General features: G+C 47.6%; 1 protein-coding gene across 1 annotated transcript in view; it reads left to right on the forward strand.

The window, feature by feature from the left end:
• The window catches only part of LOC126109449 (C3 and PZP-like alpha-2-macroglobulin domain-containing protein 8), a 968,006-nt gene that overhangs the window by 837,904 nt on the left and 109,040 nt on the right, over positions 1-21,062 (forward strand). The window contains exons 21-22 of the mRNA XM_049914479.1: positions 2,777-2,981; positions 15,304-15,556. Coding sequence (XP_049770436.1) covers positions 2,777-2,981; positions 15,304-15,556 — 458 coding nt within the window. The remainder of the gene's footprint in view (positions 1-2,776; positions 2,982-15,303; positions 15,557-21,062) is intronic.

Raw genomic sequence — 21,062 nt, forward strand, 5'->3', positions numbered from 1 at the left:
TTTCGCAGCAATGCAGGCTGCTATTCTCCCATGGAGACGATCGTAGAGATGCTGGATGTAGTCCTGTGGAACGGCTTACCATGCCATTTCCACCTGGCGCCTCAGTTGGACCAGCGTTCGTGCTGGACGTGCAGACCGCGTGAGACGACGCTTCGTCCAGTCCCAAACATGCTCAATGGGGGACAGATCCGGACATCTTGCTGGCCAGGGTAGTTGACTTACACCTTCTAGAGCACGTTGGGTGGCACGGGATACATGCGGACGTGCATTGTCCTGTTGGAACAGCAAGTTCCCTTGCCGGTCTAGGAATGGTAGAACGATGGGTTCGATGACGGTTTGGATGTACCGTGCACTATTCAGTGTCCCCTCGACGATCACCAGTGGTGTACGGCCAGTGTAGGAGATCGCTCCCCACACCATGATGCCGGGTGTTGGCCCTGTGTGCCTCGGTCGTATGCAGTCCTGATTGTGACGCTCACCTGCACGGCGCCAAACACGCATACGACCATCATTGCCACCAAGGCAGAAGCGACTCTCATCGCTGAAGACGACACGTCTCCATTCGTCCCTCCATTCACGCCTGTCGCGACACCACTGGAGGCGGGCTGCACGATGTTGGGGCGTGAGCGGAAGACGGCCTAACGGTGTGCGGGACCGTAGTCCAGCTTCGTGGAGACGGTTGCGAATGGTCCTCGCCGATACCCCAGGAGCAACAGTGTCCCTAATCTGCTGGGAAGTGGCGGTGCGGTCCCCTACGGCACTGCGTAGGATCCTACGGTCTTGGCGTGCATCCGTGCGTCGCTGCGGTCCGGTCCCAGGTCGACGAGCACGTGCACCTTTCGCCGACCACTGGCGACAACATCGATGTACTGTGGAGACCTCACGCCCCACGTGTTGAGCAATTCGGCGGTACGTACACCCGGCCTCCCGCATGCCCACTATACGCCCTCGCTCAAAGTCCGTCAACTGCACATACGGTTCACGTCCACGCTGTCGCGGCATGCTACCAGTGTTAAAGACTGCGATGGAGCTCCGTATGCCACGGCAAACTGGCTGACACTGACGGCGGCGGTGCACAAATGCTGCGCAGCTAGCGCCATTCGACGGCCAACACCGCGGTTCCTGGTGTGTCCGCTGTGCCGTGCGTGTGATCATTGCTTGTACAGCCCTCTCGCAGTGTCCGGAGCAAGTATGGTGGGTCTGACACACCGGTGTCAATGTGTTCTTTTTTACATTTCCAGGAGTGTATGAATGGGAGTGGGAGCTTTGCTGGATAGTGTCTGTTTGTCGCCAGTCACTGGCCCTCGCAACACACATACACTACTGGCCATTAACATTGCTACACCACGAAGATGACGTGCTACAGACGCGAAATTTAAACGACAGAAAGAACATGCTGTGATATGAAAATGATTAGCTTTTCAGAGTACTCACACGAGGTTGGCGCCGGTGGCGACACCTACAACGTGCTGACATCAGGAAAGTTTACAACCGATTTCTCATACACAAACAGCAGCTGACCGGCGTTACCTGATGAAAAGTTGTTGTGATGCCTCGTGTAAGGAGGAGAAATGCGCACCATTACGTTTCCGACTTTGATAAGGGTCGGATTGTAGCCTATCACAATTGCGGTTTATCGTATCGCGACATTGCTGCTCGCGTTGGTCGAGATCCAATGACTGTTAGCAGAATATGGAATCGGTGGGTTCAGGAGGATAATACGGAACGCCATGCTGGATCCCAACGGCCTCGTATCACTATCAGTCGAGATGACAGGCATTTTATCCGCATGGCTGTAACGGATCGTGCATCCACGTCTCGATCCCTGAGTCAACAGATGGGGTCGTTTGCAAGACAACAACCAACTGGACGAAAAGTTCGACGACGTTTGAAGCAGTACGAACTACCAGCTCTGAGACCACGGCTGCAGTTACCCTTGACGCTGCATCACAGACAGGAGCGCCTGCGATGGTGTACTCGACGACGAACCTGGGTGCACGAATGGCAAAATCTCATTTTTTAGGATGAATCCAGGTTCTGTTTACAGCATCATGATGGTCGCATCCGTGTCTGGCGACATCGCGGTGAACGCATATTGGAAACGAGTATTCGTCATCGCCATACTGGTGTATCACCCGGCGTGATGGTATGTTGTGCCATCGGTTACACGTCTCGGTCACCTCTTGTTCGCATTGACGGCACTTTGAACAGTGGACGTTACATTTCAGATGTGTTTCGACCAGTACTCTATCCTTCATTGGATCCCTGCGAAACCCTACATTTCAGCAGGATAATGCACGACCGCATGTTGCAGGCCCTGTACGGGTCTCTCTGGATACAGAAAATGTTCGACTGTTGCCCTGGCCAGCACGTTCTATAGATTTCTCACCAATTGCAAACGTCTGGTGAATGGTTGCCGAGCAACTGGCTCATCAAAATACGCCAGTCACTACTCTCGATGAACTGTGGTATCGTGTTGAAGCTGCATGGGCAGCTGTACCTGTTCACGCCATCCAAGCTCTGTTTGACTCAATGCCCACGCGTATCAAGGCCGTTATTACGGCCAGAGGTAGTTGTTCTGGATACTGGTTTCTCAGGATCTATGCACCCAAATTGGATGAAAATATAATCACATGTCAGTTCTTGTATAACATATTTGTCCAATGAATACCCGTTTATCATCTGCATTTCTTCTTGGTGTACCAATTTTAATGGCCAGTAGTGTAACATCACAAAGAAGATTACCCAGCTTGAGAGACGCACGCCTTCGTTCCAGCGGCACGGTGTGGGCGCTGGACGTGCTGAACCGCGCGCAGGCTCACGTCGCTGTCGACCCGCAGCTGCTGACGTCAGCCAAGCGGTGGCTGCAGGCCCGCCAGCGCGCCGACGGAGGCTTCGCGCCTGACGATGCCGCCACCGGCGACGTCGAAACGACGGCCGAGACTCTGGTCGCGCTGCTCGCTGTCGGGCTCGAAACGGAGGTGAGTCAGCGATCTTTCCGAGTAAATCTTACCTCACAGCTTCCTCACTTTGCCTGGCAACTTTCTTTCACCCCTCACATTCGGCCGGCCGGAGTGGCCGAGCGGTTCTAGGCACTTCAGTCTGGAACCGCGCGACCGCTGCGGGCGCTGGTTCGAATCCTGCCTCGGGCATGGATGTGGGTGATGTCCTTAGGTTAGTTAGGTCTAAGTAGTTCTAAGTTCTAGAGGACTGACGACCTCAGATGTTTAGTCCCATAGTGCTCAGAGGCATTTGAACCATTTGAACCCTCGCATTCTCAATACGCGGCCATATTTTGTTGTCGCTCAAGTACATTTGGCACGTCTGTATTTCTGGAACTAATAAACATATACGAGGGTCTAACTACGAAGTCTTTCACGACGGAGTCCTTGCATAAAAAGTTCTCGGTTCATTTGCCGCGTCAAATTTGGATAAAAATTTCGAGAATTCGATGACTACCTTCGACACACTTTGACGACCACCAATTTTTTGTGTGGTGGAAAATATTATGAAACGACTGACGGAACAGCCATGGGTTCGCCACTGTCACCAGTCATAGCTAACTTCCTCATGGAGGATTTCGAAGAACGAGCGTTGAACAGTGCTCCCTTACGTCCATCCTGCTTCGTCAGGTATGTTGACGATACATGTTTAATCTGGACACATGCCAATGAGGCACTGCAGCACTTTGTTGATCATTTGAATGGTGTACTCCAGAACATAAGATTTACAGTGGAGGAGGAGAAGGATGGGAAGTTACCCTTCTTACAAGGGAACTTCCCCATCGCACCCCCCTCAGATTTAATTATAAGTTGGCACAGTGGATAAGCCTTGAAAAACTGAACACAGATCAATCGAGAAAACAGGAAGAAGTTGTGTGAAACTATGAAAAAATAAGCAAAATATACAAACTTAGTAGTCCATGAGCAAGATAAGCAACGTCAAGGACAATGTAAGCTCACGAGCGCCGTGGTCCCGTGGTTAGGGTGAGCAGCTGCGGAATGAGAGGTCCTTGGTTCAAGTCTTCTCCAAGTGAAAAATTTAATTTTTTATTTTCAGACAATTATTATCTGTCCGTTCGTTCATTGACGTCTCTGTTCACTGTAATAAGTTTAGTGTCTGTGTTTTGCGACCGCACAGCGAGCTATATTTGCTGGATTCATATTGCCCACGGAATACATCTTACGTATTTAATGCACTCTCGTCCAAAGTAGCGAACAGTCAACTGCCAGCCAGGGAGCCTCGTTAGCAGGAATACTCTCTCTTCCGTGCGCTGTAGTCGGCTGTTTCGATATTTGTTTAGGTGAAGCGTCCCCCAACTACGGCGCAGTTACCTCGCATCGGACGGACGGACGGACAGATAATAATTGTCTGAAAATAAAAAAATTAAACTTCTTCCTTGGAGAAGACTTGAAACAAGCACCTTCCGTTCCGTAGCCGCTCACGCTAACCCCGGGACCACGCCGCTCCTGCGCTCCCACTCTCCTTGAAGTTGCCTATCTTCCGCATGGACTACTCAGTTTGTATATTTTCCTTATTTTTTCATAGTTCCACACAACTTCTTCCTGTTTTCTCCATTGTCCTGTGTTCAGTTTTTCAAGGCTTATCCACTGTGCCAACTTATAACTAAGTCTGAGGGGGTTGCGATGGGGAGGTTCCCTTGTTAGAAGTGCTGGAGGAGCGAAAATCAGATGGACTTCTCGGACATTCTGTGTACAGAAACCCGACGCGTACAGATTTATATCTAAACCCACGTAGTTTTCACCACCCAGCTCAGAAGAGAACTATGCTGAATACTTTTGGTGCACAGCGCAACGACTATTTCGGACAAGGATCATCTCGGCTCCGAGATTATCCATCTCACGACGGTATTCAGAAAAAATGGATACTCTGATCTACTCTGGCGAAGAAACCTAGGAAGGACGCTGTTCGAACAGATCAAGAGGACCAACACATCGCGCGGCTTCCATTCTGCGGTGCAACGACCAGCAAGATCGGCAGAGTCCTGAGCCGGCAGGGAATCAGACCAGTCTTCCGGCCACCCAGGAAGATTAAAGAAATGTTGCGACCTGTGAAAGATAATCTCGGCCTGAGAGCACCGGAAATTTACAGCATTCCTTGCGAGTGTGGCAAAAATTATGTGGGCCAGTCTATAAGAACTGTCGCCGATCGCTTTGTGGAACATCAGCGTCACCTGAAATACAGGTATCTAGAAAAAATCAGCGGTGGCTGAATGAGCACAGTTTGTTAAATAAACGTAAGATTTTATTCGATGAAACAAGAATACTGGCTCACGCTTCAAAGGACTGAGACTCTGTCATCGGCCGCATCTCGTGGTCGTGCGGTAGCGTTCTCGCTTCCCACGCCCGGGTTCCCGGGTTCGATTCCCGGCGGGGTCAGGGATTTTCTCTGCCTCGTGATGGCTGGGTGTTGTGTGCTGTCCTTAGGTTAGTTAGGTTTAATTAGTTCTAAATTCTAGGGGACTGATGACCATAGATGTTAAGTCCCATTGTGCTCAGAGCCATTTGAGCCATTTTGACTCTGTCATCAGGGAGCAGTTGAAATTAGACTTTGTGAAAATAATTTCAACAGAGACTCCGGCTATGCACTCAGCAATGCATGGAAGCGCGCAGTTGATAAAGAAAGAGTGCAGAGGGAGACTTCTTACATTCCTCGCAGTTCTCCGCCTGTTGCGAAGGATGGGGGTGCAAGCAACGCTGGATAAAACGCGCAAACAAAATCGACGGACACAGAGGCCGCCACCTCCGTATGCGCCGTTATTACCGTGACGTCATCCAGCCAATGAGAAGCCGTCCATTGCTTATAAAAGCGAAGCCTCACCAGTTTTACCCCTGACGAAGATGACGGAGGTAGTAATTCTCTTTTTCCTTTATTGAATTTCAATTCCCCCCGAAGGGGGCGGGCTGGCAGCAGCTTAGTATGCCGCTCTTCAGCCTACAGACTTTGTTAGAAAAAGGCGATAAAATCGGACACTTAAAGAGTAACATGGCGAAAAGAAATCGTGGAACTTAAAACAGAGAACAGAGGGATGATGACGCAAAGAAAATACACACAAAGCAGACAGGTAAAACAATAGACAGACAATTTAAAAAAAATACGGCGACAGTCTGGTTTCTGTTCGCAAAAGACATGAAATTCACACCCAGTGACAGCATGGTTTCTGTTCGCAACACGAGAAAGACGAACAACACTGAACAGTCGCTGGAACACTGCACTAAAAAGTTGGCAAATGTGACATACCACAGCCGAGAGCAGGTGGGGGGAAACTGGACAGGTGATGGGAAAATAAAAAAGGGGAGGGGGGCAGCCGGGAAAGGAGCTGATGGAGGATGAGGACCCATAAGAGGGGTGGGGGGGTGGGGGCGCTGGGCAGACCCGACAGGTAGTGGGGTAGGCAGAGGAGGGGAATACAAAAGGACTCGGGGGGGGGGGGGGGCAGAAGGGAGGTAGGGAGAGGTTTAGTGGGGAGAAAACAGGACGGTAGGGGGGGAGGTAGTCATCGAAAGTTCGAGATTTTATCCAAATTTGACGCGGCAAGTAAACCGAGAACTTTTTATGCATTTACGAGGGTCGTTCAATAAGTAATGCCCCACTTTTTTTCTCACAACATATTTATTGTTCAGAGTCACAATTTGGTGACAGTATACATCAACGTGTCTTGCCCGTGTTCTATTTTTCTATGTAGTCTCCATCACATTCTATGGCTGTACGCAAACGTCGTTGAAGAGCATGTATTCCCTGCTGATAAAAGCTCTTGACCTGTGGCTGTAGCCATGTTTTCACTGCACGACTGACTCGTCATCTTCAAAGTGTTCCCCGTAGAGAATCGTTAAGCGGTCCAAAGAGATGGAAATCAGAGGGTGTCAGGTGTGGACTTTATGATGGATGAGGCAATGATGTCTTACCGAATTTGGCCATGTGTTCCCGGGTTCTCAGACTTGCGTGTGGCGATGCAGTATCGTGTTGGAGCAAGATTTCTGCTGGATTCTTGTCCGATCGAACACGTCGGAAACGGTTCTTGAGTTTCGAGAATGAGATTTTCATTCTGCAGCGGAGTGTGCGGTGATATGAAACTTCCTGGTACATTAAAACTGTGTCCCGGACTGAGACTCGAACTTGGGACCTTTGCCTTTCGCGGGCAAGTGCTCTACCATCTGAGCTACCCAAGCACGACTCCTACCTTCCAAACTTTACAGAGGCTCTCCTGTGAACCTTGCAGAACTAGCACTCCTGAAAGAAAGGATATTGCGGAGACATGGCTTAGCAACAGCCTAGGGGATGTTTCCAGAATGAGATTTTCACTCTGTAGCGGAGTGTGCGCTGATATGAAACTTCCTGGCAGATTAAAACTGTGTCCCGGACCGAGACTCGAACTCGGGACCTTTGCCTTTAGCGAGCAAGTGCTCTACCATCTGAGCTACCCAAGCACGACTCACGCCCTGTCCTTATAGCTTTACTCCGGCCAGTACCTCGTCTCCTACCTTTCAAACTTCACAGAAGCTCTCCTGTGAACCTTGCAGAACTAGCACTCATGAAAGTAAGGATATTGCGGAGACATGGCTTAGCCACAGCCTAGGGGATGTTTCCAGAATGAGATTTTCACTCTGTAGCGGAGTGTGCGCTGATATGAAACTTCCTGGCAGATTAAAACTGTGTCCCGGACCGAGACTCGAACTTGGGACCTTTGCCTTTCGCAGGCAAGTGCTCTACCATCTGAGTTCATTCAGAGTCTTCACGTATGCCTCTGAATTGATGGTTCACCCTCTTGGCATCACATCCACGAGAATGACGCCACCACAATCCCAGAAGACTGTCACCGTGTCTTTTCCGGCAGAGGGGTTTGTCTTGAATTTCTTCTTTTGTGGTGAATGAGGATGATGCTACTCCATGGACTGCCTTCTTGTTTCGTGCGCAAAGTGGTGCACGCAGATTTCGTCCCCCGTAACGATTCGCGACAGAAAGTCCTATCTGTCGGTCCCAAAACGCTCCAACAATTCAGATGAAATGGCTTTTCTTTGAATCTTGTGGTCCGCTGTGAGTCGTGAGCACCTCTTTGAACATCCGAGAGTCTCGATCACTGCAGACGCACTTCCAATGCTGACCTACAACAGTAGAGCTTATTGTCGAGTTGTGATGCGCCGCTCGACACGAATAATGGCATCCGCACGACTCAGCCTGTCTGGAGCAGTGGCTGTGACAGGACGTCCCGAGCATGGCTGACCGTGGAGCTCTGTTCCTGCATTTCCTGAGGCTGTATCTTTCTTTACCCATCGCCCAACTGTACTCCTATCAACTACAGCATCGCCATACACTGCGCACAAACGTTTACGGATGTTCAGCACTGTTTCTATTTCTACACTCAATAATTCAGTAACAGCACACTGCTTGTAACGTGAGTCGTATGTAGGAGCCATTTTGACGCTGCACTACAGCTCTGCCATCTGCCGGCGCACAGAACAAACATCAAATGTGAAGCACCAACGAGGACGTTTGTCTATGTATATTAATGGCTTTTTTAAAAAGAATGTGGGGCATACTTATTGAACTATCGTCATACAGTTATGAACTGGAAACTCAAAATGTATTCTTCCATACCTTTTCATAGATCCTCAATGTGATCCCCCCCTCCCCGTTTTGAGACGCACGCCATATGTCAATGCATTATTGAAATTGTTCTCACACTACAGCGGGCATGTTTTGGGTTACAGCTTCCACGGTTGCTGTTATGAGGTATCTTAGTACTTTCATTGTTGCTGGTACGAGGTGCATTCAAGTTCTAAGGCCTCCGATTTTTTTTCTCCGGACTGGAAAGAGATAGAAACATGCGCATTGTTTTAAAATGAGGCCGCGTTCATTGTCAATACGTCCCAGAGATGGCAGCACCGTACGGAAGATGGAATTTTACCGCCAGCGGCGAGAATGAGAACTGTTTTAAATACTAAAAATTGCGACGTTTTCCTTACTTGAACAGCGTGCAATCATTCGTTTTCTGAATTTGCGTGGTCTGAAACCAATTGAAATTCATCGACAGTTGAAACAGACATGTGGTGATGGAGATATGGATTTGTCGAAAGTGCGTTCGTGGGTGCGACACTTTAATGAAGGCAGAACATCGTGTGACAACAACCGAAACAACCTCAAGCTTGCACAAGCCGGTCTGACGACACGATCGAGAAAGTGGAGAGAATTGTTTTGGGGGATCGCCGAATGACTGTTGAACAGATCGCCTCCAGAGTTGGCATTTCTGTGGGTTCTGTGCACACAATCCTGCATGACGACCTGAAAATGCGAAAAGTGTCATCCAGGTGGGAGCCACGAATGCTGACAGACGACCACACGGCTGCCCGTGTGGCATGTTGCCGAGCAATGTTGACAAGCAACGACAGCACGAATGGGACTTTCTTTTCGTCGGTTCTGACAATGGATGAGACGTGGATGCCATTTTTCAATCCAGAAACAAAGCGCCAGTCAGCTCAATGGAAGCACACAGATTCACCGCCACCAAAAAATTTCGGGTAACCGCCAGTGCTGAAAAAATGATGGTGTCCATGTTCTGGGACAGCGAGGGCGTAATCCTTACCCATTGCGTTCCAAAGGACACTACGGTAACAGGTGCATCCTACGAAAATGTTTTGAAGAACAAATTCCTTCCTGCACTGCAACAAAAACGTCCGGGAAGGGCTGTGCGTGTGCTGTTTCACCGAGACAACGCACCCGCACATCGAGCTAACGTTACGCAACAGTTTCTTCGTGATAACAACTTTGAAGTGATTCGTCATGCTCCCTACTCACCTGACCTGGCTCCTAGTGACTTTTGGCTTTTTCCAACAATGAAAGAGACTCTCCGTGGCCGCACATTCACCGGTCGTGCTGCTATTGCCTCAGCGATTTTCCGGTGGTCAAAACAGACTCCTAAAGAAGCCTTCGCCGCTGCCATGGAATCATGGCGTCAGCGTTGTGAAAAATGTGTACGTCTGCAGGGTGATTGCGTCGAGAAGTAACGCCAGTTTCATCGATTTCGGGTGAGTAGTTAATTAGAAAAAAAATCGGAGGCCTTAGAACTTGAATGCACCTCGTAATGGAGGCACGTAAACAGAGTCTTTTATAAACCTCCACAATAAATAATCACATACAGTCAGATCCGGTGACCTTGGAGGCCAGTAATGCGAGGCTGAATCATTTGGTCGAGTGCGACCGACCCATCGCTCAGTAATCCTTTGATTTAAAAATCTTCGCGCTTCCGGATGCCAGTGTGGTGGTGTCCCATCCTGTTGGTAAACGAAATCGTTCGAATCAGTCTGCAACTGTGAGAAAGGAAAGTTCTCAAGCATATCGAGATATCTGCTTCCCATAACAGTGTTCCCGGGAAAGAAAAGTGGACCGTACGCCTTTTCCCGTGAAACTGGACAAAACACACTAAATTTTGGAGAGTACCTCCCATATCTCACGTTGTACAACTTCATGTGGTTGTTCCGTACCCAGTATTCTCACATTATGACGATACACCTTTCCATTTAAGCGGAATGTTGCCTGGTCACTAAACACGATGCGTGGAAGAAAACTGTCATACTCTGTCGTTCCGACAACGAAATTACAGAACTCCACACGTTGTTGTTCGTCAGCTTCACGAAGAGCTTGCAGTAGCTGAACTTTGAACGGTCTCATGTGTAAACGCCGACGCGACACACGCCAGACGGGCATCGGGGCCATGTTGAGCTGTGGAGCTGCACGGCGAACGGATTTCTGCGGACTCTTCGTAAAACTATGGCGGACGCGTTCGAAGTCTGTGTCAGACACTCGGGGACGGCCCGGTGATTTGTCTTTACACAGACAAGCTGTTTCTCTGGATTGTTCGTTCCATCGTCTAATGCTCTGTGCTGTATGAGCATCCACACCATACCTACTACGAAAGTCACGCTGAACAGTTATTACTAACCCGCACTGCGCAAAGCTTAGAACACAAAACGCTTTCTATTGTCCTGACACCACTTTTACTAGAACTGAACTTGGCGCACAGTGCTGCTACCTACCGGGAACCACGCAAAACTCTTTTTGATACAGCCTGTATTATAACCAAGAGTAAGGAATGTAACACTCACGAGCTGTGATCAAAAAGCAACTGGAATTTCTTTTAAATTCGCGGTCTTTATACATCACATTTTCCATATTCTTTATCGTATTGACCACATTCTGACCGTTAGTGAAGTGATAAGCAGAGCGAATGAATGCCAACTGCCTCTCTGCATTGCCTTTGTTGACTTTGAAAAGGCATTTGACTCCGTTAGCCATGTAGCTGTCCTCCAAGCTTTGAGTGAGCAAGGAGTGGGAGCAGCATACATTGAAGTGCTCAGGAAAATCTGCGAGAATTCTTCAGCTTATGTTAACATCGGCGAATCAACTCGAGAATTGCGCATCATGAGGGGTGTCAAGCAAGGCGATCCCATCTTCCCAAAACTGTTCTCTGCTGTATTGGAAATGGCTATGTCAAAGCTGAGCCGAGAAGGTAAGGGAATTAGAATTAATGGAAGAAGGCTTACCGACTTGAGTTTTGCTGATGATATTGCCTTACTGGCCAAAGACTTCGCAGAGCTCCAAAACTTAGTTACAGATCTTGCATCGGAATGTCAGCTGGTTGGCTTGAACATGAACCTTTCCAAAACAAAAGTAATATCCAACAAATGGGTCCCAGCTGGAGATGTGAAAGTCAAGGACAGTCTACTAGAAGAGGTCAGTGAATATGGCTACCTTGGCCAGACTATAAATATAAAGGGAGACATAAGACCAGAAGTCTATCGACGTATCAAGCTTGGCTGGCAAGCATTTGGGAAGAATTCAAAAGTATTCAGATCAAAAATGCCAGTAAATCTGAAGAAAGCAGTATTTGATCAATGCATTCTTCCTGTGATGACGTATGGCTGCGAGACGTGGACACTGAACTCATTCACAAAAGGGAAACTCAGGACAGCACAGAGAGCCACGGAGAGATCAATGCTGGGCTACACAAGAAAGGACAGGAAAAGGGCAGATGACATCCGGTCTGTGACGAAGGTTAATGACATCTTAGAGAGAGTAGGTTCCTTGAAATGGCAGTGGGCTGACCACGTCGCAAGAAGAAAAGACAACAGGTGGACGAAGCTAGTACTGGGGTGGAGTCCGAGAGAGCACCGGAGGCCTAGAGGAAGACCACCAGGCAGATGGGAGAAAGACATCAAGAAGATCTCTGGTAACACCTGGCAAGAACTGCCCAAGACCGTCCCACTTGGAGAAGACTTCTGAAAACCTACCTGAATCCACGACTCGAAGAGGCCACATCATCTAATGATTGAATTGGCTGATGATGATGATGATGATGATGATGATTGGTACACATAGTCCTGTTTTATGTTTCCATTTTCAGCAGGTTTGAATATTTAGTTTATTGTTAACAGTCGACTAGGTTATATATGCTTTCTAGTGCTCGGCGAATTTTTACTTTCGAAAACGATGGATCAAAGAAATTTTCATTGAATTTTTCTTGAAAGAATGGAATAAAGTTCAGCGCCGCATTCCAAATGTTGACTATACCTTTTGTCGAATCTGCTGTGAGTAAGGCAAGAGTTTAGGAGTGATATAGTTGAGAGAAGGCTGAAAAGCGTTGAAGACACGGGAGTCATGGGCTCCCTAGCCTATCAATTACTGAGAATTGTGTGGTAGAAGCATAGATAATCGTTCTGGAAAATCGCCGAATAACCATCAGAGAGCTTGATCATGATGTCAGTACATCCTCTGGTTCATGTCAAGTACAGACATCAAATAGAGTTTTGAACCACCTCGGTTCCGAGAGTTCCGTAACCTGTACAGGAAATTGGAATGGAGATCAAAAAAACTTCTTTTCCGCCCTTTTTATTGCTCATGAAAACCACACTTCACATCATGTACCACCATACACCGAGGTGGTCCAGATTCCCGTACACACCAGCACCTCTAATACCCAGCAGCACGTCCTCTTGCATTGATGCATGCCTGTATTCTTCGTGGCATACTATCCACAAGTTCGCCAATGCACTGTTGGTCCAGAATTGTCCCACTCCTCAACGGCGATTCGGCGTAGATGCCTCAGAGTGGTTGGTGGATCACGTCGTCCATAAACAGCTCTTTTCTATCTACCCCAGGCATGTTCGATAGGGTTCATGCCTGGAGAACATGTTGGCTACTCTAGTCGAGCGATGTCATTATGCCGGCCGGTGTGGCCGAGCGGTTCTAGGCGCTTCAGTCTGGAACCGCGCGACCGCTACGGTCGCAGGTTCGAATCCTGCCTCGGGCATGGATGTTTGTGATGTCCTTAGGTTGGTTAGGTTTAAGTAGTTCTAAGTTCTAGAGGACTGATGACCTCAGATGTTAAGCCCCATAGTGCTCAGAGCCATTTGAACCATTTGATGTCGTTATCCTGAAGGAGTCATTCACAAGATGTGCACCATGGTGGCGCGAATTGTCTCCATGAAGACGAATGCCTCGCCAATATGCTGCCGATATAGTTGCACTATCGCTCGGTTAATGGCATTCACCTATTGTACAGCCATTACGTCGCCATCCGTGACCACCAACGGCGTATGTCGGCCCCATATAACGCTACACCAAAAACCTCCACCTTGCTGCACTTGCTGGACAGTGTGTCTAAGGCGTTCAGCCTGACCGGATTGCCTCCAAACACGTCTCTGACGATTGTCAAGTTGAAGGCATATGCGACACTCATCGGTGAAGAAAACGTGTTGCTTATTCTGAGCAGTCCATTCAGTATGTTTTTCGGCCCATCTGTACCGCGCTGTATGGTGTCGTGGTTGCAAAGATGGACCTCGCCATGGACGTCGGGAGTGAACCTGTGCATCATGCAGCCTATTGCACACAGATTGAGTCGTAACACAACGTCTTGTGGCTGCACGAAAAGCATTATTCAACATGATGGCGTAGCTGTTAGGGTTCCTCAGAGCCATAATCCTTAGGTAGCGGTCATCCACTGTAGTAGTAGCCCTTGGGCGGCCTGAGTGAGGTATGCCATCGACAGATCCTGTCTCTCTGTATCTCCTCCACCTCCGAGAAACATCGCTTTGGCTCACTCAGAGATGCCTGGACACTTCCCTTGTTGAGAGTCCATCCTCACACAAAGTAACAATGCGGACACGATGGAACTGCATGTCAAGTACCAAAAACAGTTTACAGAATATACACTCCTGGAAATTGAAATAAGGACACCGTGAATTCATTGTCCCAGGAAGGGGAAACTTTATTGACACATTCCTGGGGTCAGATACATCACATGATCACACTGACAGAACCACAGGCACATAGACACAGGCAAAAGAGCATGCACAATGTCGGCACTAGTACAGTGTATATCCACCTTTCGCAGCAATGCAGGCTGCTATTCTCCCATCGAGACGATCGTAGAGATGCTGGATGTAGTCCTGTGGAACGGCTTGCCATGCCATTTCCACCTGGCGCCTCAGTTGGACCAGCGTTCGTGCTGGTCGTGCAGACCGCGTGAGACGACGCTTCATCCAGTCCCAAACATGCTCAATGGGGGACAGATCCGGAGATCTTGCTGGCCAGGGTAGTTGACTTACACCTTCTAGAGCACGTTAGGTGGCACGGGATACATGCGGACGTGCATTGTCCTGTTGGAACAGCAAGTTCCCTTGCCGGTCTAGGAATGGTAGAACGATGGGTTCGATGACGGTTTGGATGTACCGTGCACTATTCAGTGTCCTCTCGACAATCACCAGTGGTGTACGGCCAGTGTAGGAGATCGCTCCCCACACCATGATGCCGGGTGTTGGCCCTGTGTGCCTCGGTCGTATGCAGTCCTGATTGTGGCGCTCACCTGCACGGCGCCAAACACGCATACGACCATCATTGGCACCAAGGCAGAAGCGACTCTCATCGCTGAAGACGACACGTCTCCATTCGTCCCTCCATTCACGCCTGTCGCGACACCACTGGAGGCGGGCTGCACGATGTTGGGGCGTGAGCGGAAGACGGCCTAACGGTGTGCGGGACCGTAGCCCAGCTTCATGGAGACGGTTGCGAATGGTCCTCGCCGATACCCCAGGAGCAACAGTGTCCCTAATTTGCCGCTGTGCCGTGCGTGTGATCATTGCTTGTACAGCCCTCTCGCAGTGTCCGGAGCAAGTATGGTGGGTCTGACACACCGGTGTCAATGTGCTCTTTTTTCCATTTCCAGGAGTGTAGATGTATATGTATTTAGCATCACATAGGTCACACTCGTCTGCCCATCTGTGTATGCAGGGTGACGAGGAGTGCTGCCTGCGAGCGCGCTACTTCCTGGAGCGGTCGCTGCTGCTGGACCGATCCTCGGCGCCCCCTCCACTGTCTGCGGCCTCTCTGGCGCTGGCTCTGGTCGCGTCCCGCAGCGAGGTGGCTGCCGCCGCCGTCGCCAGGCTCAGAAACGTCTCCGCCAATGAGGAGGGCGACTTTGGCTGGCCCTACCACCTGTCAGACGCCAGGACGGGAACACTGCCCAGGGACCGCCGGCTAGCCAGTGAGTATTGGCTACATTGTAGTCACTAGGAAGGACACGTAACGTGTATCCACAGGACATGTGGCCTGTAATTGAAGAAGCGTCGTGATGATCCCTCCATTGGCAAAAGATTTCGGAATAGTCCCCCATTCGGATCTCCGGGAGGGGACTGCCAAGGGGGAGGTTACCATGAGAAAAAGATTGAATAATCTACGAAAGGATAACGTTCTATGAGTCGGGGCGTGGAATGTCAGAAGCTTGAACGTGGTAGGGAAACTAGAAAATCTGGATAGGGAAATGTAAAGGCTCAATCTAGATATAGTAGGGGTCAGTGAAGTGAAGTGGAAGGAAGGCAAGGATTTCTGGCCAGATGAGTATCGGGTAATATCAACAGCAGCAGAAAATGCCATAACAGGTGTAGGATTCGTTATGAATAGGAAGGTAGGGCAGAGGGTGTGTTACTGTGAACAGTTCAGTGACCGGGTTGTTCTAATCAGAATCGACAGCAGACCAACACCGACAACGATAGTTCAGGTATACGTGCCGACGTCGCAAGCTGAAGATGAACAGATAGAGAAAGTGTATGAGGATATCAAAAGGGTAATGCAGTATGTAAAGGGGGACGAAAATCTAATAGTCATGGGCGACTGGAATGCAGTTGTAGGGGAAGGAGTAGAAGAAAAGGTTACAGGAGAATATGGGCTTGGGACAAGGAATGAAAGAGGAGAAAGACTAATTGAGTTCTGTAACAAGTTTCAGCTAGTAATAGCGAATACCCTGTTCAAGAATCACAAGAGGAGGAGGTATACTTGGAAAAGGCCGGGAGATACGGGAAGATTTCAATTAGATTACATCATGGTCAGACAGAGATTCCGAAATCAGATACTGGATTATAAGGTGTACCCAGGAGCAGATATAGACTCAGATCACAATATAGTAGTGATGAAGAGTAGGCTGAAGTTCAAGACATTAGTCAGGAAGAATCAATACGCAAAGAAGTGGGATACGGAAGTACTAAGGAATGACGAGATACGTTTGAAGTTCTCTAACGCTATAGCGCAGTAGGCAGTACAGTTGAAGAGGAATGGACATCTCTAAAAAGGGCCATCACAGAAGTTGGGAAGGAAAACATAGGCACAAAGAAGGTAGCTGTGAAGAAACCATGGGTAACAGAAGAAATACTTCAGTTGATTGATGAAAGGAGGAAGTACAAACATGTTCCGGGAAAATCAGGAATACAGAAATACAAGTCGCTGAGGAATGAAATAAATAGGAATTGCAGGGAAGCTAAGACGAAATGGCTGCAGGAAAAATGTGAAGACATCGAAAAAGATATGATTGTTGGAAGGACAGACTGAGCATACAGGAAAGTCAAAACAACATTTGGTGACATTAAAAGCAACGGTGGTAACATTAAAGAGTGCAACAGGAATTCCACTGTTAAATGCAGAGGACAGAGCAGATAGGTGGAAAGAATACATTGAAAGCCTCTATGAGGGTGAAGATTTGTTTGATGTGATAGAAGAAGAAGAGTCGATTTAGAAGAGATAGGGGATCCAGTATTAGAATCGGAATTTAAAAGAGCTTTGGAGGACTTACAGTCAAATAAGGCAGAAGGGATAGATAACATTCCAACAGAATTTCTAAAATCATTGGGGGAAGTGGCAACAAAACGACTATTCGCGTTGGTGTGTAGAATATATGAGTCTGGCGATATACCATCTGACTTTCGGAAAAGCATCATCCACACAATTCCGAAGACGGCAAGAGCTGACAAGTGCGAGAATTATCGCACAATCAGCTTAACAGCTCATGCATCGAAGCTGCTTACAAGAATAATATACAGAGGAATGGAAACGAAAATTGAGAATGGGCTAGGTGACGATCAGTTTGGCTTTAGGAAAAGTAAAGGGACGAGAGAGGCAATTCTGACGTTACGGCTAATAATGGAAGCAAGGCTACAGAAAAATCAAGACACTTTCAAAGGATTTGTCAACCTGGAAAAAGCGTTCGACAATATAAAATGGTTCAAGCTGTTCGAGATTCTGAAAAAAGTAGGGGTAAGCTATAGGGAGAGACGGGTCATATACAATATGTACAACAACAAAGAGGAAAATAAAAAGATTGGACGATCAAGAACGAAGTGCTCGTGTTAAGAAGGGTGTAACACAAGGCTGTAGCCTTTCGCCCCTACTCTTCAATCTGTACATCAAGGAAGCAATGATGGAAACAAAAGAAAGGTTCAGGAGCGGAATTAAAATACAAGGTGAAAGGATATCAATGATACGATTAGCTGATGACATTGCTATCCTGAGTGAAAGTGAAGAAGAATTAAATGATCTGCTGAACGGAATGAACAGTCTAATGAGTACACAGTATGGTTTGAGAGTAAATCGGAGAAAGACGAAGGTAATGACAAGTAGTAGAAATGAGAACAGCGACAACTTAACATCAGGATTGATGGTCACGAAGTCAATGAAGTTAAGGAATTCTGCTACCTAGGCAGTAAAATAACCAATGACGGACGGAGCAAGGAGGACATCAAAAGCAGACTCGCTATAGCAAAAAAGGCATTTCTGACCAACAGAAGTCTACTAATATCAAATACCGGCCTTAATTTGAGGAAGAAATTTCTGAGGATGTACGTCTGGAGTACAGCATTGTATGGTAGTGAAACATGGACTGTGGGAAAACTGGAACAGAAGAGAATCGAAGCATTTGAGATGTGGTGCTGTAGACGAATGTTGACAATTAGGTGGACTGATAAGGTACGGAATGAGGAGCTTCAACGCAGAATCAGAGAGGAAAGGAATATGTGGAAAACACTGATAAGGAGAAGGGACAGGATGATAGGACATCTGCTAAGACATGAGGTAATGACTTCCATGGTAGTAGAGGGAGCTGTAGAGGGCAACGCATCTCGTGGTCGTGCGGTAGCGTTCTCGCTTCCCACGCCCGGATTCCCGGGTTCGATTCCCGGCGGGGTCAGGGATTTTCTCTGCCTCGTGATGGCTGGGTGTTGTGTGCTGTCCTTAGGTTAGTTAGGTTTAAGTAGTTCTAAGTTCTAGGGGACTTATGACCACAGCAGTTGAGTCCCATAGTGCTCAGAGCCACCATTTTTGTAGAGGGCAAAAACTGTAGAGGAAGACAGACATTGGAATACGTCAAGCGAATAATTGAGGACGTAGGTTGCAAGTGCTACTCTGAGATGAAGAGGTTAGCACAGGAAAGGAATTCATGGTGGGCCGCATCAAACCAGTCAGTAGACTGATGACCAAAAAGAAAAAAAGGAAGGACTGGGAGATCCTGGCAGGGTCGCCATTTCAAGTTTGTAGATATAAAAGAGCCCTCCGCGAGCCAGCAGCCAACCACGGTGGCTGAGCGATTCTAGGCGCTTCAGCCTGGAACTGTGCTGCTGGTACGGTCACTGGATCGAATCCTGCCTTGGGTATGGCTGTATGTGATGTCCTTAGGTTAGTTAGGTTTAAGTAGTTCTCAGTCTAGGGGACTGATGACCTCAGATTGGTAAGTCTGATAGTGCTTAGAGCCATCTGAAGCATTTTTTATGAGCCAGCAACAGCACCCAGCAGTAGGTGGCACACATAGCAGGGCAGATGACTGCTAATCCGCTAAGGGGGATTGGATGTCAAACGGGCTTACTTGGAGAAGGAGAGGCACCACAGGACATTTTAATTTCCGCTGTCTATGCTTTTACAAATAAACTCTTAAAACTTTCACAATCTGTGACATCGTCGTGAAAAAACACAGTGACCTGTATATGTAATAAGTTTCCTTTAATTTACATCTATGGTCACAATCTTTTTTGTTTAACAGATTACCGGTTTCGGTCTTTAATGACCATCATCAGATCAGTTTCATAAACACAAAGTCCCAATGTACTGCAGGCATAGTGGCATCGTCAAATGCATTTAACATTTGACGATGCCACTATGGCTGCAGTACATTAGGACTTTGTTTTTATGAAACAGATCTGATGATGGACATTAAAGCCCAAAACCGATAATCTGTTAAACAGAAAAGATTGTGACCATAGACGTAAATTAAAGGAATCTTAAAACTTTGTCAGCATGACTAGGAAGGATTGAAGATTCACACACATAGTGGAAGTTAAAAAAACATAATAAAATAATTTTTTTACATGCAAGATTTCATCATTTTTTTCACTTACTATTGGCTGCATTTATTGCTTTAGGTACACTTTTCTTCATAAGTAAGAGAGATTCTTAGATGAATTTTGCACAGCATACAAACCATACTTACAGGTGTGTGAAACTATTAAAAACTGTGGTGTGCAGTGATGGAGTTGTCATTTGTACTCAGAAGATTCATGTGAAAAGATTTCTGATGTAATTACGGACGCACAAGAGGAATTAACAGACTTTGAATGTGGAATTGTACTTGCAAGGAGATGCATGAGACATATTTCGGAAATCAATAGGGAATTCAATAATCTGAAATCCACAGTGTTAATTAAGTGCAAAAATATGAAATTTCAGGGCTTACCTCTTACCACAGGCAACGCAGTGGGTGAAGGCCTTCACTTAACGAGCGAGAGCAGCGGCGTTTGCGTAGAGGTGTCAGTGCTAACAGACAAGCAACAGTGTGTGAAGTGACCGCTCGCGCACCGATAGATCTGTACCTACAGATTGGAAAATTGCGCAGGTCGCACCAGTGTTTAAGAAGGGTAGTAGGAGTAATCCATCGAACTACAGACCTATATCATTGACGTCGGTTTGCAGTAGGGTTTTGGAGCATATACTGTATTCAAACATTAAGAATCACCTCGAAGGGAACGATCTATTGATACGTAATCAGCATGGTTCCAGAAAACATCGTTCTTGTGCAACGCAGCTAGCTCTTTATTCGCACGAAGTAATGGCCGCTATCGACAGGGGATCTCAAGTTGATTCCGTATTTCTAGATTTCCGGAAAGCTTTTGACACCGTTCCTCACAAGCGACTTCTAATCAAGCTGCGGGCCTATGGGGTATCGTCTCAGTTGTGCGACTGGATTCATGATTTCCTGTCACGAAGGTCGCAGTTCGTAGTAACAGACGGCAAATCATCGAGTAAAACTGAAGTGATATCAGGGAAGCGTCCTGGGACCTCTGCTGTTCCTGATCTATATAAATGACCTGGGTGACAATCTGAGCAGTTCTCTTAGGTTGTTCGCAGATGATGCTGTAATTTACCGTCTAGTAAGGTCATCCGAAGACCAGTATCAGTTGCAGAGCGATTTAGAAAAGATGGCTGTATGGTGTGGCAGGTGGCAGTTTACGCTAAATAACGAAAAGTGTGAGGTGATCCACATGAGTTCCAAAAGAAATCCGTTGGAATTCGATTACTCGATAAATAGTACAATTCTCAAGGTTGTCAATTCAACTAAGTACCCGGGTGTTAAAATTACGAGCAACTTCAGTTGGAAAGACCACATAGATAATATTGTGGGGAAGGCGAGCCAAAGGTTGCGTTTCATTGGCAGGACACTTAGAAGATGCAACAAGTCC

This window comes from Schistocerca cancellata, chromosome 12 (genome assembly GCF_023864275.1).
Source record: "Schistocerca cancellata isolate TAMUIC-IGC-003103 chromosome 12, iqSchCanc2.1, whole genome shotgun sequence".
Classification (NCBI taxonomy): Eukaryota; Metazoa; Arthropoda; class Insecta; order Orthoptera; family Acrididae; genus Schistocerca; species Schistocerca cancellata.